The following is a 22,898-nucleotide window of genomic DNA, read 5'->3' on the forward strand; positions in this document are numbered from 1 at the left end:
GGGTTTTTTTAATTGCTACTCTTCAATTTATTGTTCTTATACTAGCAGAAGCTCATATAAAATACATTCAGTTGTTTCTGAATGGTTATGAATCTCTATTTGTTCACCTGTTTCACAACACTGTCTGAATACGTGCATTTGTGGATGTGTACAATATAATATATATTATAAGTGCATATATGCATTATATACAAATGCATATGTATTCTGCCTACACACACATTCTTCCAAATGGAAGGTGAAAGCTCTGACTAATTTACAATCACCTGAGACTATAGACTCAAGCTTGTTTCAAACAAGCAATAAGAACAGAAAGCTCTGAGAATTTAGAAACATTCAATAATTATTGACTTTAACCACATTATACAAATGAAAAATTTCTTTATAACTATTTTAATATTAAATCAGTTCCTGTATAAATTACTTCCTTAAGGCTTCTGAAACCGCCCTATAACTTTTATATTGCTATATAATTCATCATAAAATTCAGGTGCCTTATGTAAAACACACATGCTGGGTTACTTTGATCCCATATAGAAGATATTTTGTCTGTCTTCACTGTCAATTGTATTAATTGCTTACCTAAGGAATTTGAAGAGAAACCTTTGGCATCTGTAAACAAAAAGTTAGACTATGTACTCACCATCTGATCATAATCAGAATTCTTACAGAAATGAAAGCCAGCAATTTCTGAAAACACCTAGCTTCTTCATTGCTACACAAGTTTATACAATACTACAAGTGAATTATTACGTCTGATTTCTGATGATTTGTCACATGGGTGATTGCTGGTTTTGTTTTGGCTGGTTTGTTGTTTTAACTGATCTATAGCAATGCTCCTGCATGAGCACACTCCTCACTAGAAAATACATATGAAAATTAAGAAAAAGCTGAATGAGTGGGTTCTTTGATGTTTAGTATGGCTTAATTCTGAAAATGTTTACTGAAATTGGCCATTAATATAATTTCCCAACCTGCCTTAAAGTCATTCACTGATCTTTGGGAAATGTCTGATTTCTCTTAGGCTCTCTTTTCCATTTTCTCAGCATCTCAGTAATGGACCCTTTAGAGATCTGAAACAAAGACTTATATTTGAGCCCTCTTTCTGTGTCAAATTTCACTGAAAACAGCCAACACAGAGGGATGATGGCCATAAAGAGGAAAAAATAGGACATGAGGCATAAGCCTTGTTTTCTCAGGAAAATCCCATTTAAATAGTTTTCATAATCAACACAAAATTATTGACTACTTGTATAGATAATGTAATCCTCAATGAAACTTTAAAGAACAGTTGCTTACTAGTGGCCTTCCGTTTGCTTGCTTTGTTTAACTCAGTAAATCATACTCACTTGTTCCACTGATGATATCCGGTCTGGCTTTCATGACTTTGCAGAACTGTTTTCTACAAATTTCTGTCCACCCAGTTTGCTTATCTGGACTTTTTAAGAGTGATAAGAGCTTGTCGAGATCTTTATCTAGAAGAAATGAAAAATGAGTGTTATCCTGTAATGATGATCTTGGCTCATTTTTTTTCTTCCTTCTCTTTATTTCCTTTTTTCTTTCTTTTGAACTTGCTACATAAGTAATAAGAAGCTATTAGTTACAGAGTACCAGAGACAGGTAGATGCTTTCAGAAACTATAAACCATTTCAATGAAGAACCGGAAAGTCAGATGCAGCTGAGAGCCCTGTCATTGCCTGATATTTTTGGCAGACCTGATACCTTAGGAAGAAAAGACTAAATAAATATCCCTTATCCTATGACAATTAAACTGGAGAAGCAGTCCTAAAGCTGATGACATTCTGCTTTATACAGAACAGAAATATTCATTCTACTTACTGAATCATAGAATCATACAATCATTAAGGTTGGAAAAGACCTCTAAGATCATCTAGTCCAACCATCAACCCAACACCTCCATGCCTACTAAACCATGTCCTGAAGTGCCACATCTACATGTTTTTTGAACTCCTCCAGGGATGGTGACTCCACCACCTCTCTGGGCAGCCTGTTCCAATGCTTCACCACCCTTTCAGTAAAGAAATTTTTCCTAATATCCAATCTAAACCTCTCCTGATGCCCCTTGAGGCCATTTCCTCTTGTCCTATCTTCCTCCTCCCTTACTTGGGAGAAGAGACCAACACCCACCTCTCTACAACCTCCTTTCAGGTAGTTGTAGAGAGCAATAAGGTCTCCCTCAGCCTCCTTTTCTCTAGACTAAACAACCCCAGTTCCCTCAGCTGCTCCTCATAAGACTTGTTCTCCAGACCCTTCACCAGCTTCGTTGCCCTTCTCTGGACACGCTACAGCACCTCAATGTCTTCTTGTAGTGAGGGGCCCAAAACTGAACACAGTATTCGAGGTGCGGCCTCACCAGTGTCGAGTACAGGGGCACGATCACTTCCCTAGTCCTGCTGGCCACACTATTCCTGATACAAGCCAAGATGCTATTGGCTTTCTTGGCCACCTGAGCACACTGCCGGCTCATGTTCAGCCAGCTGTCGACCAGCACCCCCAGATCCTTTTCCACCAGGCAGCTTTCCAGCCACTCTTCCCCAAGCCTGTAGCATTGCATGGGGTTGTTGTGATCCAAGTGCAGGACCTTGCACTTGGCCTTGTTGAACCTCATACAATTGGCCCATCGATCCAGCCTGTCCAGATCCCTCTGCAGAGCCTTCCTACCCTTGAGCACATTGACACTCCTGCCCAATTTGGTGTCATCTGCAAATTTACTGAGGGCGCACTCAATCCCTTCGTCCAGATCATTGGTAAAGATCATTACTGCTGGGTTTTGAACACTTAAGACATTACTGAGGCACATTTTATAACTCCCCTAAAGTTATTACTCCCCTGTCCTGAAATAACAAGAATTGGAAAGCCATTTTAAAGAAAGTAGTTTTGTATTTCCATGTAATTTCGCCACTCTGAGATCTAAAATAGAAAAGATAGGCAAAGATCCTCAACCAAATATCATTGGTTTAACAATAAAACCAAGAGGTGGCAGCACTATTTTGTAGAACATGAAACTATTTTGTAGAGCATGATAAGACAGCAACGTAATAGTGTTCCATAGAAAATTTCTGCTTCTTTCTGTAAGCAGGTTTCCTTCAGATGCTTCTGCTATGGACAGATATTATGGCATATATGTGTATGCCTTCAGGTTGCTAGGCATACCTATTGAGTAAATTTTGCAAAAATACATTGGGCCACCCATGCTATGAGAATTTTTATAATAGCTTTGCTGATAATCACCAGCATTTCCGAACTTTAGCACAAGGACTTAAAATTGGGACAAAGGTTACACTAAAAGTATACTTTTGCTGTCACTGAAATGTCACCTTGCAAGTTTTGTGTTAATATTCAGAGAAACTTAGAATTTTAAATTGAGTTTTGTGAAGAATCTAGGTGCACCCAACATGCACCAGCCCAGGGCCACAGGCTCTTTGTTGGTGCTGTCAGAGACTGCAACAATATAATTCAGGGATTTTCTAACTTCTGAATGCTTGACTTTTTACGTGAGCACTATTAAAACACAGTCTTTTGGTACAATTGTTATATATGAAGCACAAATGTATCAGATAACATTTTTTATTATATGTTCAGCTTGCTTATAAAACAAATTTGTGGAACAGTTTACATAAAGATCTTTATGAAAGATTCCTTTTAAATGCAAAGAAAGAATTTCAAAGATTGCTCCTTACTGTTACTTTTACCTTGTTACTAAAGATACATTCTCTCTTTACAATAGGGAGACATGCCTTCAAAATTAAAATTGCCATTGATGCAATGACAAAAGGACAGTAAGTATGTTCTCTTCTTTCTTGGCTAAAGAGATTTTTTTTTCCTCTATTTTCTACTAAGTTAGAAGAAATTACACATACTTTACCAATTTTCTAGAATAAAATATCACAGGCTAAGGCAGTAAATTTCACAACGAGCTGAGTCTTACAGAGGTTTGAAAACAGAAGAACCATAGCGACAAATGTAGAATCAGCATGTGTAATCATACATGAAAACGTTAAGCTGGCTTTCAACAATATGATGTTGGTACTTAAAGCCTTAAGAATTTTTTCTTTAAATCAAATATCTTCTGCAACCAAAATGCCCATCTTGGAATTCACACTGAACCACGAATATTAGCAAGCTACCATAACACATGATGGCACAGCACACTGAATAATATATGCAAGGTAGCAATTAAAAGAATGCATACATATGCTTTGGAAAATCAAAAAGGACATAATTTCTTCCCATATGCAAGATTTGTTAAAAAATGCTAACATATTGGGAAGGGCTGACTGTTTGAATTCTATTTTTCTGAAGGCAGAACAGATTTCAAGTTCAAATGCCAAGTCATTTTATAAAGTAATTTTATGTAAGATAAAACCGATCAAACTCAGTTTTCTAACAGAAAATCCTGACCCTACAAAATGGAAACAATTAGACTGCCTCTCCTCAGGAAACTTGCTTCCCAGAGTACTTGATGCTGCTATGAAATATTTTCTGGTCAACTTGAGGGGAAAAATAAAGGTGGTATCTGTAATGAGGTAAATGCACATGCACTCACTCCAGCTGTGCACAATCCCCTGCTATGGGACCATGCAGTTCCCATCATTACAAAAGGACTGTAGCCTATACTACTACTACTAACTATTCACTGAGGTGGATGAAGGTTCTTCATACCTTGCAAACTCTCCTTTGTACTGTTTCTACATTCTGGAAAAAAAACCACTATAGAAATGAATTTTGTCATGAAAAGAGACTTCTGATTGAAGATTCAACAACTGTTTGAGCCAGTCTACAGCTATTTAGAACATTTGCTGTTACTTTTACTTCTTTCAAATATTTCAGTATTCAGTTTTCCAGTAAAACTTAATTGTTTCCACAAACAAAATTCTATTTTCAAATTATCTTATTCTTTTAAGATGATTAGAATATTTTCAACAGAATTATGATATTGCATATAATTTATTTTAAGCTGGTCTAAAGACGTTAATGATTTATAATCAGTAAATTGTATCCCTGTCACTGGAATTTATTATATGATACACAGTATTTCAAAAAAAGCTGATTATACTAACTTAATTATTATAATTAGTAATTATTCCAAATTAACTAACATGAAATTCCTTTGTCATCCTCAAATAACTAAATCCTCAGTTAGTATTTTTCCAAATAACATGCACTGATGTAGGAACAGCTTACGTGAGTATGAAAATTTAATGTGAAGAAGGATTTACTCTTACAGTATTATCAGTAGGATTTCTAGTTCTTTCTCTGCCCTTTTCTGTTACTTCTATAACAGGTGAAGGTTGAAGAAAATCTTAAAACTGCAAAGCAACACTCCTCTACAAGTTAAATAGTTATTTTACTTCCTAAAGGATTGTAGTAATTCAGTTTGGCAGATGAGGCTCAGAGACTACAAGCTGTGATTTAATCAGCCAATTTACCAGAGACCACGGTGAAATTTTGATTCATCTGAAGGAAATAAAACTACGAAAAAAATCCCCCAATAATTTCAAGAAAATACGACTTCAAGACCAAGGCCCATCCATCTCTGTGGCCTCCCCCTGCTTCTTGATTTGACCCCTATTTTTCTTTGCACAGTTTGTCTCTCTAATATTCTTCCTCTCCTACAGGTTTTACAAAATTAAATCTTTATTTTGTGATTGCCGAAATGCACACTTGCTAGTATCTAGCAGTGTCAATGCATCCAAAATTGTACTGTTTAAACATGTAACCTTTTACAATGTTAATTTATGCTCTAACAATAGGGTAAGGAAATAAAGGCTATGGTATTTACAATCTTCTCTGAAATTTTGCATGGACCACTGTATTTGACTTAAGGTTCCTCTGGGAAGGTAGTCTTTAACAAAAAAGGGAATTTAAGCAACTTCAAATATGTACCAAATATAACTAATGCAGACGTGTATATGCAAGTCTGCAAAAAGTCTAGAGAAGAGACAAAATCCAAGAGTAAATACTCTCAGGAAAATACAAACTCCCTACTTATCACAACTGCTGAGTCAACACTTAATTTCCGTCATCAGAATAGAGACAGGCAAGCAACCTACTGAAAACAAGAACTTGTTTTTATATAACCAATGGATTTTTTTTCCCCAGTCAAGGAGGATACAAGACTTAGGATCCTCAGAGAGCTCACAGGAATATTCAAACTCAAATGACAGAGAAACAAGCTTAAGATCCATGCAACCAAGATACTATAGCATAACCATGTATTTAATATATCCATTACGTTCTGTAACTGGTATCGTATTGTGGCAACTCAAAGTATCTTATTTCCTTCCAGCTAAACCAGTCACTTCTCTTAACAGCTTGTCATTAATCATGGACTATCGCTTCCTCCAGCATGTCACCACAGTACAAAAAAGAGAACCTTGGGGTGTTTTTGGAATGAAAATTGCTTCAAAACAACTCATGATACTAAATAAATACCAGCTCACTTTCACAAGTTAGTAGGCAACTATAACTTGCCCAACAGTATTACCACATAGCTGGAACTCCAACAGTCCTGGGCTATGCATATTGCTTGTTACTGAGGGTGGGCTTTCACACTATCGCTAGAGGTGTTCTAAACACATGCCAATGCCAAAAGAGAGAAGTCCTGCTCTTCTTTCTTCTCTTTTCTGGTACGTCACTGAATGGGTTCACTAGTTGTCCTAGATTAATGACTCAAATTATTTTTTTTTTCTGGAAGAAATGCCAGGATTGCTGAAGGAGCTGAAGGACAGAAGGTGAAGGAACAGAGGAAGGAAAAAAGAAAAACCAGCAATAGAAAGAAAAGAAAAAGTGAGGAAGGAAATGAGTAAGACCTTCCTCTTCTGATGATAGTGAGCTTTTAAATATGCTCAACCATAACAAGAAATCATACCCTAACAGTGTGATTGAAGAGAAGCTTATGTCGATTTAACTAATCTGCTGCAGTCCTGCCTTCTTCCTCAGATGTGGTTATATTTTGCCATCCCATCCCTTCCTTTGTGCTAGCACTGGTTACTTTGTGTAGCCTTGTCAAAAAAAAATAACCACGTTTACTACTTTATGAAGCTATGGAACTGCACTATAAATAACCTACAGTTACCTGCATATATGAAATCTGAACCACCACACCATAACTTTCTGCAAGTTTAAACTGATCTCATTCCCTAAAAGATGCTGCTTTATAATTCTTCAAATAATTCTTCAGCTAACTTTTGTGTCTAAAGCAGGTAAGACCTAGGAAAATTCATACATGTTTTAGAAAACGTCAGAAATGCCACAAGCCCTTTCTCATCTGATTGTGTTTTGTGATAGAAGTGTTTTTCTGTGACTAAGAAACTAAGATCTGTAAATCCAGGTGTATCTTATTCAAAATCTAAATTTAGAGATAATGAATAACCTGACTATATTATATTTGACTACTACATGAAAACAAATCCATATAAGGATATATATTTAGGAAAGTCCATGTACATTTCCGATAAACCTGTCCACTTACTTGTCTTTCATCTTTCATTAATTGAGTGGACTTCTTAAAGAGGGGAAGACAACAGGCTCATACATGAATACTGAACCAAAAATAAAAAGGAGGACAAGTCAAAGAAGCCCAGGTGATGAAGACATTTATGTGAAATTATAAGGGATAACAGGAAAGCTAATATAGCTGGTTCTTTGACAGAGAAAGTTTAAAAAAAAATTTTAAAAGAGAGACTGCTAGTTTCAGGCAGATATCAAAAAAAACATGGCTGAAAAAAATCTGATTAAAAAAAACACAAACCACAAAACAGAAACATGGCAGCATGTTCCCATTCAAGTTAGAATATAAAGCAAAGAACTCAGAAAACAGTGGCTGAGATAAAACATCAAAAGACTTTAAGAACATTATCACAGAAGATTTTTGGTAGCAATTCTGGACTGTACGAGTCAGGAAGAGAGTAAGATTAATGAATGATGGGGTGCCTATGTATATGGAAATGCTAAGCTGTGAATGCATCATTGCAGGACAATTACGGACACTATTCTTCAGTCACACTCATCACCAACTGTCACAACTGCAGAGCTAGGAGAAGAAAAGGAAAATAGATCTTCTGTGCAAATAAAAGAGTGAATATTACAGTTTAATACAGTTCTAAAAAGTTTAACTTTTAATAACCTACAGTGTAGTTAATATTACAAGTAAAAAAATCATTATTTCTAATGCTTGTATCCTGCATAACAAAGGACTATATCACTCTTTGAAAACCACTTAATAGGTCTTCCTCAAATTATCTTACTGAAATAAGAATTGAACAATTAAGACAAAACAAAAGCAACAGGGTATCTTGCTGCAGTGTAAACAGGTGGCAATGGCATAATTAATTTCCACATGTAAATAATGATCCACATAAATCATTTCAAGCTTCACTATAAATGATCTTTGACAGAAGTGAACCATTAATATACTGCTATCTAATAATTTTCTAACTCTAAATATTGGCTGAAATAATTAATGCATATTAATACACAACCCAGCAAGTCTATTTTTCCATATATCCTTTCCTACAGGCACATATACCATACAGGCAAACGCCTAACATCCGCAAAACCAGGGCAGATATTTGTAAAAAGCGATGCATGTGATGGTGTGCTCCCCCCACCCCCCCAACCTGACCTTTATCTCCCGTAACCCTGCTCAAGCGATAACCACCCGTGGCGGTCGCAATGGATACATCTGGTCGTGATGGCTGCATCCAGCTCACAGTGGATTCAGGGGAGACAGATAACACCACAATAGCCAAGGGCTATTGTGCGATGCACCCACCTAACCACAGTGAAGAAACTAAAATCTATGGTCAGTATGCAAATACGACTATGAGTCAATCATCTTACCCCCCATAAATAGTGAGCAGCCCAAGAGCCCTTTGAGCTCTCCTGCACGGCAGCGGGCTGCACACCAGGGTCTCCCCTTGAGCAGGGACGCCTCTCAAGGTGACTCCTCGAGACTGAGAGATTCCTTGCCGCAACACATCCTCGGTAAGTGACTAATAGCATGCTAAACTTTGAAATCTTAGCTAAGTGATATAAAGGATTGATTGTGCATATATAATCCATTAGATATAAACCATTGACCAAGTCTGGGACTAGGACTGGATCCAGCTGCACCTAAACTCCTCTCTGAGAAGGAGTTTAGAAAGCAAGGGGATCCTTTCTGAATCTCATGACTCAACAGGAGGGTCTCCCTGACAGTTTCATCCTGTTCTCTATGCAGTAAATCAAGTGTACCTTGCCATCGAATCTTGTTAAAACCACTGTTGCATTTACCATTGAACCTTGTTAAGTCACTGTTTTATATAAATAAAGTATATTTTTGCTTCTCTCTTACAAGTAAAGTGCATCACTCCATCCGTGACAATGCACTACATATTTTCCTCAAATACAAATACACGTTTTGGGTGCGTCTACCCATTCAAAGTGTCATCATGAAACAGAGGAATTACTCCACTACTCCAATTTAGTTACTGGTTTTACCAGCATAAGTTATGATAGCTTCATTTTCGATCCAGTGAGGCAAAATATCCAGTTGCCAGTGTTTGTGAGCACTACATCAGCACGCAATAACAGCAAGAGTGTTAAAAAAGTTCTCTAAGATGCAGCCTTCAGGCCTTGGTGCTGGGAAACGCATGTTCTAGACACTCTGCAGAGCTAGCACCGCTCTGCTTTTTCTTACAGCTAATTAGTCCTCCCCCTTTCCCCTCAAACTGAAAAACCAAAAAGGTGCCAGTGCTGCATGTTTACCACTGTCCTTCAAAAGAATTTAGAGGGAAGAAAAAAAATCTATTGCTTGGGTTTTCTTCATAGAAAACTCAGTGTGAATAAGTCCTTTTCAGTGACCACCCCTCATATGCTACTTTAATTTTTATCTATGGTTTCCATTACACTAGATACATTCACAGGCTACATGAGGTCTAGGGCTGTGGAAATGAACCTTCCTGTTCCCTGACCTCAGTAGTATATAATCTTTTCAGCAAGCAACAGCCACACTAGTTCCAAAATATTCAGTGAGTAATTTCAGTTTGCACTCAGAAAGGCAACTTCCATTAGTTGAGAGACACCCCTGGGAAACAAAGGTTCTGTTATTGCATCTGTCCTTCAACTCCATCTAAAGGGAGGGTCAGAAGAGAAAGGTGTTCAGAGACAGCAATATCACCCTTTTTTTTCCTCCCCCCCCAGCCATCTCCAATATCCGTTCTATAGATGTATTAAAAAAAAAAAAAAATCAACTCAGGTTATGTTTTTACAGCTGACATCACAATTACATAACGGACACAGGACCAGTTTTCAAAGGAGAAAGAAAAGGTAAGCTTCTCTTCAGGTGTCCATGTTTATTCTGTCAGGACAGACAGAATAAAACCTACAGTTGCAGCCTTTTCAGCCAAAGAAACTGTACATTCTATAACAGTGCTAAGAATCTAGTAGTCTTAATTATTCACATAACAGAAACGCCCCCAAAAGACGACAGGAATGATACTGCAAAGGCTACACAATGAAACACCGCAGCATGAAATATGAACGCAGACAGCTTCACGGAATCGCAGAAACATAGTGCTGGCCCTCGATCCCTGGTGACAGGTATAACAAAGCAGTCATGCATTCCCACTCATACGATGTACAAGTGTTTGCACAGCTGCAGAACTCGTGCTGTTCAGAAGTCTGTGTGAACCCTGCCCATCTCCTTGCACTGAAGCAGAATTAAAATTTAACAAGTATTTGTCTAAACTCTTTTTAAAACCTCCAAGCAAGTTGTGTAAGTAACACACAACATGAATTCTGAATATTCACAACACCAAAGAAGATATTCTTAAAACCTCCAATGATGATTTCACGACTTCCAGATGTATCCTACTGGATTTTTTTTTTATTAATTTGTAACAAATCTTTATTGCCAAGTGAGCCAACTATTGCTTTTTCTGCACAGGGACATAGAAAACAATCAATCTGCCCTCCTTATAACTGCTTTTAACATACTAAGAGACTTGCATGACCTCTGTCTTTTCAGCATCAGCCAGTTCCACTTATTTCAATCTATACTTGCATATCACATCTCAAAGTCACGATCTGTAGCTGTGCTCTAGAATCCCTCAAACGTATCTATTTTCCTTAGACTGCACTGCCCATGCTAGAGGTACTCCACCCAAGGACTCACCACCTTCAACTGATAAAGATCATCTTCTGTCTTGTACAAATGTAACTCACAGATCTGTCTCATAATTGTAATTTTAACCTCTCTTGTGAAGGAGCACTATCACTGCCATACTGTAGTGCTGAAGAATACAGTTCAGATACTCCCCATCTTCTACTCATGCTCTTGATTTCTTTTTTCCCAAGCCCTGGAAATAGCAATTTATGAATTTCATTCTTTTCATTTTTGATCTATTTATTCTGATACTTTCTTTCAAAATAACTTACACATCCTGAAAGCTTCAGTCTGGCAAATCAGATATTCACAGTTTGGTGGAAGAATCTTTTTTTTTTTAAAATAAGAACTGAAATTGAACACATTCAATGTTTTGTTTTCCTTTTTTCATTTTCAAACAGCAAACAAAATATTTTGTTTGACTATGAAACTGTTCTGTTCATTTTTCAGTGATATGGTCTTTTACTTCAGTTACTTTTAACATAAAAAATGCCATTTCTAATAAAAATATTTCAATACTTCATCACACACATTTGAAAACCTTTGAAACTTCATTTCAGCAAATTTACTGTTAGTCAAAAAATTTTACCCTAGCTTTCCTAGCTAGTCGTCATCCAGAAAAGTGACAACTACAATCTCCATTCCATTATCCCACTTGTTCATGATGAGCAATAGAATTGCTCTGAACAGGAGAACAGGGAGGTGAATATGCTTTTCCAATCCAAGAGCAATACTACCTGCCTCCTTGAAGGCGTATTTAAAGCAACTGGGCACACGCTTTATGGTGATTTGATTGTTGTCTTATGCAAATTGCCTTGGGAAGCCTGAAACAGTACTACCAAAGCTAAGACACAGAAAACTCTCTTCTTTTGTAACTACACAGCCTTTCCTCTTGCCAGAGGAGGGAATCCTCTGAAGTTTTTTTCTAGATATTTAAACAGACTATTTTGTATTCTACAGTTAATGTAGAATTTCTATCACTTTTGAAAATCTGTATCTGCTAAGGAAATTCACAAATAATTTCTAATAAGTACATTTCAAGGATACAGCAAACGAACAAATACAAAGACTGATTTTTTTTACTATAAACCATTCATCAGATTCTTTTGCATTGTCTATGCAAATTAAAACCTTAAAAAGGTTTCTCTGTATGAATTAAACTGCTTTGCCTAGATAGTTCTTCAAAGGATTCTTCAGTCTGCCCACATTCCAAATTGATGTTCAGTGTGGAAACCAACTATCCTAAACGCTGTCTATTTCACACACCACCAAGCTTTGTAAACACAGGGATCTGAATCACGAAAATAGCGTACAAAATATTTGTAGCTTAACCATACTGTCTTGCTTCAGTTACTAGAGAGATGATATAAATACATCTCATGAGTCACCCACCTGAGACGAGCCAAAAGGTTAATCTTGAAGTTTGCATAAGAATTAGATTACTAAACAGAGCTTTGCAGATTGACAGTTGCACAAAGCCAGACAAGCAAAACCAAATGAGCTTATTTAGCTACAAATGCAGCCAACAATAAAAAATCCTTAAGTACGTATGAGATTATAATCTGGGGGATGGAGGGGTGGAGGGTAGGGAGGAAGGAGAAAAAAATTAAAATCGACAAAGATGCTTGTTTGACATACATACTGCTTGTATGCTTTGTATGTACCTTGTCTGAATTCAGCTTTCCTAGGAACTTCTGCAAGATAGCATTTTGGCAAAGGGAACGATGAAAACATTGGCCAAGGATATGGATCACTGCCCTAGAAACAGGACCAGAAAGAAATTAATTTAGGAGAAGAATTAATAAGCACTTGCTCAATTAACACACAGGTAAAGTTCCAGAATTATTGCCTATGCACCAAAATTATGCTTGAGAATACGATTTGCAATGAGATACTCCATAACTAAAAAAAAAAAGTTAAAGGATACAAAATCCAAAAAGCATTTGAGCCAGATTTTCTTCCAGTACATACCACTGACAGTTTTGATTTTAAAGTTCTTTTTTCCAACCAAAAAGGAAATCGCAGTTTTTATAAAAATAAAAAAAACACAAAACTGTATTTCCAATTTTATACATTGATCTAGCTGTCTTTGCTGTGCTGACAGTAATTTGCATTTCATCTTTATAAGACTGACAGCCAGTGAGAAGCAGAACATTTAAAGGAGCTGCTTAACACAAACTGTATTGTTAGAACATTGATGAAAGCTCCAGGTATTAGATACTGCAGATGAAAACCCAAGCACAAAAAAAATATCAAATAAAGGGAAGATATAACAAATGGAAAGCTAATAAAGAAAACACAGAAATATATAAGTAAAAAATAGACAAATTGCATTCACTTTTATAGTAGGAAAAGTAACACTGATATGGAGCAATGTAAACATTTCATCTGAATGTGACATATCCTAGGCACATGCCAATCCCCAGATAGTGGGAACAATGTATTTTTTCAGTGTATCACTTCTTAAAAATTTTAGCCCTTTATAAAGCTAAAGGTAGCTGGTATTTCTTAATGTTAAATAATTTTCCACATGCTGAATTATCAGAAAAAATGTTCAATTAATGAAGGCAGGAGCTATGGAAAGAGAAACTGTTAAACTTTATATTCTAACCTTATCTAGTACTCTCAAAGGCAAAATCCTTTCTTGTGGTCCTCCAATCAGATTTATCCTTACAAGAACATGGTTTCTCTCCACTGATAGACCATCAATTATAAAATCCCTGGGAAAAAAAAAACAAACAAAACCCAAAAAACTCCACAAAGTCAGAACTACTTTGATTTATCAGCTCTTTAATTCAGAAAACTTTAATGAGCAAGGATACCTTGAGAGACATATCAGAGTTAAAACACAACCTGGAAAACACATAGGCATCAAGAAATAAACAGAAACATAAAGTACTTTGAGATGTCTGCAAGCATTATCCTAACTTCGTACTTCCCCACCTTCTGCTGATTGGAAACATCTGAGCAATTACTGGACACAAAAGAGCAGAAAACTTCACAAGCGTTGTTATGCCCACATGCTCAGTAATTAGGGAACAGACAGTTAATGGATCATCAAAATTTACTCCTTATTTGGCCTACCAGCAAATTTCTGCTGTCACAAATAAGCAGAGTTATTTATAACTTAACACGCAGCCAACTTGCTGTCTGAAGCCCAAGGTGCAAAACTTTTTAAAAGGAATGAAAATCAGTTTTTATACACCAAGTTTCTTACAACTTTTTCCTCAGTAAGGAAATAGTAGGTTTCATCCTCGAACAGTATATAACACTCACCTATATCTGCTGAGATTTCACCCATACTGTTTGATTTAAACTCTGTACTGGCCCCATATAGCAAACAGTAAGTGGAAAGTTCTCAAAATTCAGCATGCTGAGAGAAAGGACATAAAGTCTGTGACTAAATGAGTGTCCACTTCTGTCCCAAAAATACACTTTTCCTTTTGAAAGGATACATTGTGCAATTTTATTTAGAAGTCAGCAATGGAAAGTCACAGGAGAGTCAACTGAGTTATAAATAAATAAAGAAAAACCCAAACCCAAAAAGCCAAAGTACTGATGATGCCTTTAATTCATAAACATTAAAGCAATACCCTAATTTTGTATTATATACATAACATAAAAAAAATAGAATAAAAATAAAAAGGCATATTTACATCCACAAATTTTGCACTTTTTTTTAAGAAATAAGATTAACACAAATAAAAATGAGAAAAATACTTGCTTTTTTATTTCTTAACACTTTTGAGGTGGACATGGGAGAAAGAACAAGACTGTTATATCTTTTCATAATTTAAGACTGATGACAAACCTGCATGTAAGTAAACTTATGCACCTTAGAAGCCAACTTGAGTGATAGCATTTGTATGTTTAAAGCCACCAAGGAGAAAAGTCTGATAGTTAAAATAACATTTACATCAGTCACTTCTTACCCTGGTCCTTCAGAAGTTTCTGTGACATTTTCCTCCTGAGCAGTTAGTAAAACTTGTGACACCTTATACTGAGTCTCCAAGAGTAAAAGGGTATTGAGCTCACAGCATAGCACATTTAACAACCTGCAGAAGGACACATTGAAATGATAGCACATCAGTCAGCAATCCAGTAATGCAGAGTAAGACAAAGGCGAACATGTTTATGAGATCTCAAAATGGGGAAAAAAAAAAAAAAAAAAAACCAAAAACCAAAACCCAAAGAAACCAAAAAACTTGAAGTGTCTGAAAAATACCCAGACTGAACTGGGTCAGGAACACTCTTTTATATCCTTTTTAGCCACTCAAGTGGCACAGCCTTGAGCAAACAGGGAATGGTACCCAACAGAGTTTTCATGTGCACTGAACAATCAGAGAAAATATTCACTGGTCAGTTCAGTCTTCTTTTGAGTTTATATCACAGAATAACAAAAGTGACACAGACTTAAGGGGACATTCCATGTGAAATGTGAAGCAATTATACAATAGTAGGCTGGTAAGGCAACTCAGAATCAGGTTGTCCGGGGGGGGGGGGGGGGGGGGGGGGGGGGGGGGGGCGGGGAGATAAAAATACATTTTTCCTTTAGAAAACAGGCTTTTAAGCACTTCTGTACAATCAAATTTAACACAGTTCAAAAGCAGTAAAGGATTTAACACGTAACAAAAAAACCCAAATTAAGTCTGATCAGCATTATATTTTGCATTCACATAAGACTTGATATGAACTAGAGAATACATATTGTTTGAAATTTTGAAATTTGTAGTCTGTTAGTCAATGCTTATTTTCTTCCACGTAATTCCCAATATGCTTCTACTGACAATAGCAAAAAATTTGCAAGCCATTCTCTGAATAATTTAACACCTGCAAATTCACACAATTGTGGCCAAGGATTAAATAGTCAAGATGATAATATGTCGTATTTTTTTCTGTTGCTTTTTTAATATAGCTTGATCTGGTCCGTATCAGTCCTCTTTAAGTTTTATTTATTTTACGTTAACTATTTCCTGACATTGATTTGTTCTCAGTACTTTTCTAAATCACAGAAGAAGAAATAGCAGTTCAACTGTATTTTTTATTATTATTACATAGAAGAAAAATCCACAAAAAAGCACTGAAACCATTATGAAGATGGACCATTTCTTCTGTTAAGTATGATGACTTCAAATGGCAAAAGAACCTGTTTCCAGCAGCTAAAAACCACTTGGGAGAAGACTGATGGCTGAGAATGCTTATAACATCTCCTCTGGTACACAAGGCAGAGAAAAAAAAAAATAAAACAAACCATAAGCAAATACAATTAGGTAGAAGAGACAGTGGTAGGATAAATGACAAAGTATATGAGATCTAACATCAGCAGCCTCTGCTGGGGCATTCAAATGAAATTTTCATCTACATGGAAAAATCCATTTAAAAATGCCTTCACTGAAGTACAGATATTTGGTTAAAGGTAATATTCCATTGTTTTACCTTCCAAAGTCATAAATGTATAGACTAAAGTTTGAAACTAAAAAATCACATTTTATAGTGTGTATATTTGTGAGCATGCTTGAATATGGCTGTGGAGGGTTTTTTTGTTTGTTTTTAATTGCATTTGGAACATAAGAATTGGATCAGGCCACCCAGCTCAATATTCTATCTATAAGGAGTGCATCCTTATGAAAAGGTACAAAACCTTGACAGATATAATACAATAAAATCAAAGCATATCTGAGATATATTTAAATTTTTTTTTTAAAGGAGAAGATAGAATTCCCAACCTAAATGTTGCTGAAAATTGGAAGATATGCTTTGACGTAAGGTCTTGTACCTGACAAGGTATAACCCCATGCAACAGTACAGGCTGGTGACTGACCAGTTGGAAAGCAGCTTTGCAGACAAGGACCTGGGGGTCCTGGTGGACAATAGGTTGAACGTGAGACAGCAACATGCCCTTGAAGGCCAACAGCATCCTGGGCTGTGTAAGGAAGAGCACTGCCAGAAGTTCATGTGAGGGAGGTGACCCTTCTCCTCTGCCAGTACTGGTGAGGTCATATCTGGAGTGCTGGGTCCAGTTCTGGGCTTCCCAGTAAAAGAATGACATGGACACACTGGAGCAGGTCCTGCAAAGGGCCACGAAGAGGACTAAGGGCTTGGGCCATCTGACATAGGGAAAGAAGCTGAGAGAGCTGGGGCTGCTCAGCTTGGAGAAGAGAAGGCTCAGGGGAGATCTTGTCAATGTACAGAAATACCTGACAGGAGAGACTGAAGAAGATAAAGCCAGTCTCTTCTCAGTGGTACCCAGTGAAAGGACAAGAGGCAATTGGCTTGGATTGAAACACAGGAAATTCCATTTTAACATACTGTGACAGGGGTGAAACAGTGTAACAGGTTGCCCAGAGATGTTGCAGGATCGCCAGCCTTGGAGATATTCTAAACCAGACTGGACACAGCCCTGAGCAATGCTCTCTAGTCGAACCCACTTTGAGCAGAGCAGTTGGACTACACAATCTTCAACCTCCCTTTCAATCCCAATTCTATAATTCGGTGAAAATTACTAACAAGATATACCATATTCCCAGGAACAAACTGCAATACAGGTAAAATAAAAGGCTATCTGAAGGCAGTCTTTTATAGAACAGTAATTTTAAAGAAATTCAGAAAAATCAAAATACGTATCATAGTTGTGAAAATACGGTAGTAATAAGTAATTTTGTTTCTGAATTCTGCATTTCCTGTCCTGTGTCCTCCCTGTCTTTCTTGGAGGGTGCTCCCTGGATTCTCCTCCTTCAACTATAATTTTACAACTAATACTTCACTGTAGAAATCTCTAGTCTGAAAGAAGGCATGCTAACTAGTACTTGTGTACCTACGTAAACTGACTATCTCCTTGGTTTTGGTAGGTGCAATCATAATGACTTCTTTAATTACGGCAGAACAGAAGGTCCTTCACGGGATATAAAACAGCTAGTAAATAATTCTAGCTGCTAAAAAACCCCTTAATTTTATGTTGCCCCTCTCCTGAAAATAATATAAGTAAACCACCTATGAATTTCTCCAAGTTGCTAAAAACACCCATATAAGGATAGCTTATTATCATATTTCTCAATATCTTTTCTATGAGTTCCTTTTAAGAACACAAAATAATATGATATTCCCTGTACTCCCATTTTCTCAGTTGTCTTTTTTTTTTCCCCAGCTTCAAATCATACCCCTCTCAAACACCACCTTTATTTTGGTAAACCCAATTCTAGTTTTCTGCAGTTCTCACTACACTCCCATAGATATATACTCCCATAGACACTCCCTTCTTCCTTACTTTCATAACATATGTTCTTTCCAAAGCCAACCTGATGCTCTGTCCTCACTTCAGGGATGCCTGCAAATGCTCAGCTGGCAGTGAAAGATGCAAGATACTGTTCTTGGTTACAGTAGTTGTAATTGTCTGTGGTGGGCTGACACCAGCCAGCAACTAAGCACTCACCCAGTTGCTTGCTCACTCCCCACCTCCCACAAGCAGAGCAATGCCTACCCAGTCTCTGAGCAATGGCTACCTGCAAGACCAGCCCCCCAACCCACCAGTTTTTATTGCTGAGCCTGATGTTATATGGTATGGAACATCCCCCTGGTCGATTCAGGTCAGCTGTCCCAGCTCCGTTCATTCCCGGCCTCTTGCACAGCCCTAGCCTACTTGCTGGGGAGTGGGGGAAAAAAAAAGAAAGCCCTATTGCTGAACAGTGCTTGCGCAGTGTCAGCCAAAACACGGGTGTGTTATCAGTACTGTTTTAGTCACAAATCCAAAACACAGCACCATGTGGGTTGCTATGAAGAAAATTAACTCCATCCCAGCCAGTACATAGTTCTAGCAAAAGAAGATAAAATTTCATACTATAAGCAGAAGTCCATCCACCATACGGAAAAAGAAACGGGCACATCCAAAGTAACCTATACTGCAATCTCAGTAATATATGTGTTCAAGCAGTGTACAGTGGCTAACCAAACCTGAAATGCTTGCGTCTATGCTGTCTATAAGGTGTTTCAGTGATGTGACCCCAAAATGGTGGGCTAAACTGGTCTTTAGTAAAAGGTTTTCTTTTGGCTTGCAGTTACTGCCTTCTATAGATACAGGCATGGCTGATTCAGGCCACTGCAAAATATACAGCATGACACTTGTAGAGAGCTCAGCTATGGGACAAGGTAAGGTCTTTCTTTCTCTCCCAGAAATCAGTATTAAAAACATAAGTGGGAAAAAAACAAGGACTGGAACGTCTTTGCAGTAGCAGGACCTCCTTCTTGCTAAATGAATATGTATACCAACAGAGAAACCCAAAGCAAAATTTTCATTAAATAATTTCAGCGTTGTCATCATGGAGGACAGCCTCAAAATGTTTAACATCAGAGCCTACATTACCAATTTGATTTATTCTTTATTATGCTTTGAGTAACAGCCTGAGCTGCAATGAGAACATTGATCCAAACAGCAAGTGGCAATTACTATCAAGTGTGCCAGACCAGTAGGCAAAGGCAAATGGCTAGCAAAAAAAAAAAAAAAAAAAAAAGAAATCCAAAAGCTACCTAGTCAGCGTTAGAACACAAGGGGCACTTAGAAGCTTCAGCCATGCAAAGCTTTGCATGCTGCCTTTGCAGACTGAACAAAGGGCATTAGTAATGAGCAGAGAGAACGTGCCTCTGCATGTGGTCTTTCTAAAGAATCAAGGCTTTTAATTGTCCCACTGAAGGCAATGCTCATAGTGGTTTTGAAAAATATAAGATCTTCTGGATACAGAGTATTTATCAATACCCTGAGTTACACCTCCGATGCCTGGGGCACTGGAAGCTACTACCTCAGGGCAGTCATGTTTCTCCCAGTAAGAAAACTCACCGACTGATGTATTCCTTACGATGTTTTCCACATGAAAAGATTTTCAAAAGAGCACCTCCAGCACTTTAGCTACCCAATGTACTTCCAAATCACATGTAATGTGATTGCTAATGGTAAAAGAGTTTCCCTAGCTAAACAAAAATGCTTTTCATGAGCATCACTTGCCAGCCTAGAGGACTCAGAAGTGAAGCAGATTTTAAATTGCAGGAAGTCAAGCGTTTTAATTTCCCTCAGTGAAGTGAAGAAAAAAAAAAATCAACAAATACGTGACAATCCTATCACAGAATCTGCTGTTCATATTTTATTATTTATAAATTGTTTTAAATTAATAAACCTAACAAACTTCTATTAACATATAAACTAACAAAAAACTGAATTAACTGTGTAACTACAACTACACAATGTGGAAGCATGCCAACATAATCCTGTTGCAAATCCCCATCACTACTAATGTAGACTCTGTCCTCTTTTACCTTTGGATTATTAAACAGGGGTCAAAGATTTACAAGACACCTGCACTCTCCAGTGTTCACTACTGCAGAAGTCTTTTCCCTCACACACATCCAGCATGCACACTTGGAAGGAAGAGGTTCGTTTCCAAATAACTGTATATCACTTACTAAATAGAAAACACACTTAAAATAATAGAAAATGGCTCATTAATTAATTATTAACTCAATCAATTCTCCTTATCTAATTGAAAAACGGTTGGTAGGAAATAACTGGAGGACTACATAGTCTTTCATGCTTCCATCACAAGAATTCAAATCTGGTAGATTCGGAGGAAGAAATAAATACTGTCAGGCTCAATTCCTCCTCTCTCTCACCATACTCCTCCCTCCCCTTGAGAGCAGGAACTCTATGAACATGGCTTTCTTCTGTTGACAAAGACATAAGGATGTTGAATGCCACAGGATGTGGCATGAGAAGGGTTTCTTCAGTACATCCAGCCAATAGCATCATAAATGTTGTTGCAAGAGCAGATGTACCAGCCAGTTGTTCAAATGTTAGTGATCAAAAAGATTCACCAGTGACATTAGACAACACTGTTCATGGCCTATGACAGTATATTTAAAACAAAGATATGTGGAAAGCAAGAGGTACAGCCTTGTTTCTGGTTCTGCAAGGAAGATGGAAAAGAAAATATGAAACTAGTAAAAGAATGCCATGTTTTCTAAAGGGGAAACTGAACTTGTTTAAAACCAGTTTTAAATAAAAAGTCTTGCTTCAATTTATAATGAATGAGATTTTAAAGAATTACATACAAACATTTTCAAAAAGCTTCTGCTACTCATAATGCTTTTTAGTTAAGAGAAAGAGAAAGAGGGGATAAATCTAAATAGCATATTGACCTGAGGAAAAGGAATTATCAGGGTTTGTATCTTCTACCTTTAGAAAACAAGATAATTACTGTTCCTTCCATTGTGTTGCAATCATTAAAATCACACGTTCTCTTAATTAACAACACACATAATGTAAGTACAATTAAGGGAACAAATTATTTCATATGCTGAAGCTACCTCATTAAAATGCAGTTATATGTAAGAGGGTGTGTTTACAATGCAGATGAAAACACAATGGAAAAGAATGCATGGGTGTTTATTATCTGTATTTCCTAAACCCACAAAATTGTCTCTTGCCTATCACGTTTGTTCATCTCCCAGCTCCTGTAGGATTTAATTCATTCACCTGGATTTCACGGGAGTGCAACAGATGAAATTTTGACTAACACATACTGCTTTGAGGCAAATTTCAAGATGCTGATTGATTTTGATGTCAATATAGTATAAGCCATTTAAATTCTTTTTCCTAAATCTTTCTCTAACTAGTTTTGTAGGCCAACAGAAATAGATACAATGCATTTTTATAATCTTCTGCACCCATTCAGCAAGTAAGAAAATGAATTATAAGAAAAAAATATATTCACCATGATATTTCATATGACAAAAAAAAAATGTGACTTAACAATATCAAAATATTTATTATACAAATCTGAAAATAACAAGCCAATATTCTTTTTCTATCTGTAGCAGGCTCTGTAGCTCTACCGTCCTGAGGCTGATATTGATGAACATGTGACTTAGACTAGTATTTACAATTTTCCATTATTCCACAGAAACATAAATGCATTTAGAAGATTCACACAGAGCACTATAAGAAATACTCCTTTTTCAGCCTTACCTTACACAGGCCTAAAATAAATCTATTTTTCATTGCACTTCGAATTACGATTCTACAAAATACGTTATCTTCAGATATCTCTAATGCTAAGCAAGCACATCCTGTCTTTAAAATCAAACAGTCCCAATTTGCATACCTGAAGGAAAAGTATTTTACTCTCAGAGTTTTCCAGGTATTTTCCTGCAGAAAGTCAAACCCTTGAACAGAGTGCTGTCCTTATTGCTTCGATGCCCACTAGCGTGAGGTGTTTCAGTGAACAAGTGTGGGGCTAACAAAGATTCTTCTGATTCGGAATGTACATACAAAAGATCTTTTGACCTCATAATATTTAGGAGTTTTGTTGACTTATGGCCAAAATAAGCCACTGGGGAAAAAAAAGTGGAAAAAAAATTCGATTGTGGCATATGTATATAAGATAGCCAATGGAAGAAAGGGTTGGTTTTTTTCTTTAAAGTATTCAGATGCCTATTACTGCCATATTATCATATATCAACAAAAGAAAAAAAGGGGGGGAAAAAAAAATTCCAGGAACAGTATGTGTTATAAACGTACTTTGTTAAATGAGGGGAATTTTTGCAAAGCTGCCTGTAGACCAACTCTGATCGCCTCCCACTGCCCACAGACTATGCCTATTCCCAGTAATGCTGTTTCTTCTGGTTTTTATGCAAGCGAACACTGATTGAGTATCTTTGAATTTATTTTGGAATATTGGTACTTTTT

The 22,898-nt window shown here is 36.9% G+C and overlaps 1 protein-coding gene across 8 annotated transcripts in view; it reads right to left on the reverse strand.

Moving 5' to 3' along the window:
• The window catches only part of TBC1D32 (TBC1 domain family member 32), a 91,120-nt gene that overhangs the window by 28,468 nt on the left and 39,754 nt on the right, over positions 1 to 22,898 (reverse strand). For 6 of the 8 annotated variants that reach the window (XR_012775245.1, XM_075498649.1, XM_075498647.1 and 3 more), the window contains 5 exons: positions 17,368 to 17,442; positions 15,103 to 15,225; positions 13,782 to 13,890; positions 12,835 to 12,928; positions 1,350 to 1,475 (listed from right to left, as the gene is read on the reverse strand). Coding sequence is in view for 7 of the 8 variants with exons in the window: in XM_075498649.1 (XP_075354764.1) it covers positions 1,350 to 1,475; positions 12,835 to 12,928; positions 13,782 to 13,890; positions 15,103 to 15,225; positions 17,368 to 17,442 (527 nt within the window). In the remaining variant the exon portion in view is untranslated. The remainder of the gene's footprint in view (positions 1 to 1,349; positions 1,476 to 12,834; positions 12,929 to 13,781; positions 13,891 to 15,102; positions 15,226 to 17,367; positions 17,443 to 22,898) is intronic. The other 2 variants (XM_075498648.1, XM_075498652.1) reach the window with 1 other exon arrangement.

The sequence above is a fragment of the Mycteria americana genome, chromosome 3 (genome assembly GCF_035582795.1).
Source record: "Mycteria americana isolate JAX WOST 10 ecotype Jacksonville Zoo and Gardens chromosome 3, USCA_MyAme_1.0, whole genome shotgun sequence".
Taxonomy (NCBI): Eukaryota; Metazoa; Chordata; class Aves; order Ciconiiformes; family Ciconiidae; genus Mycteria; species Mycteria americana.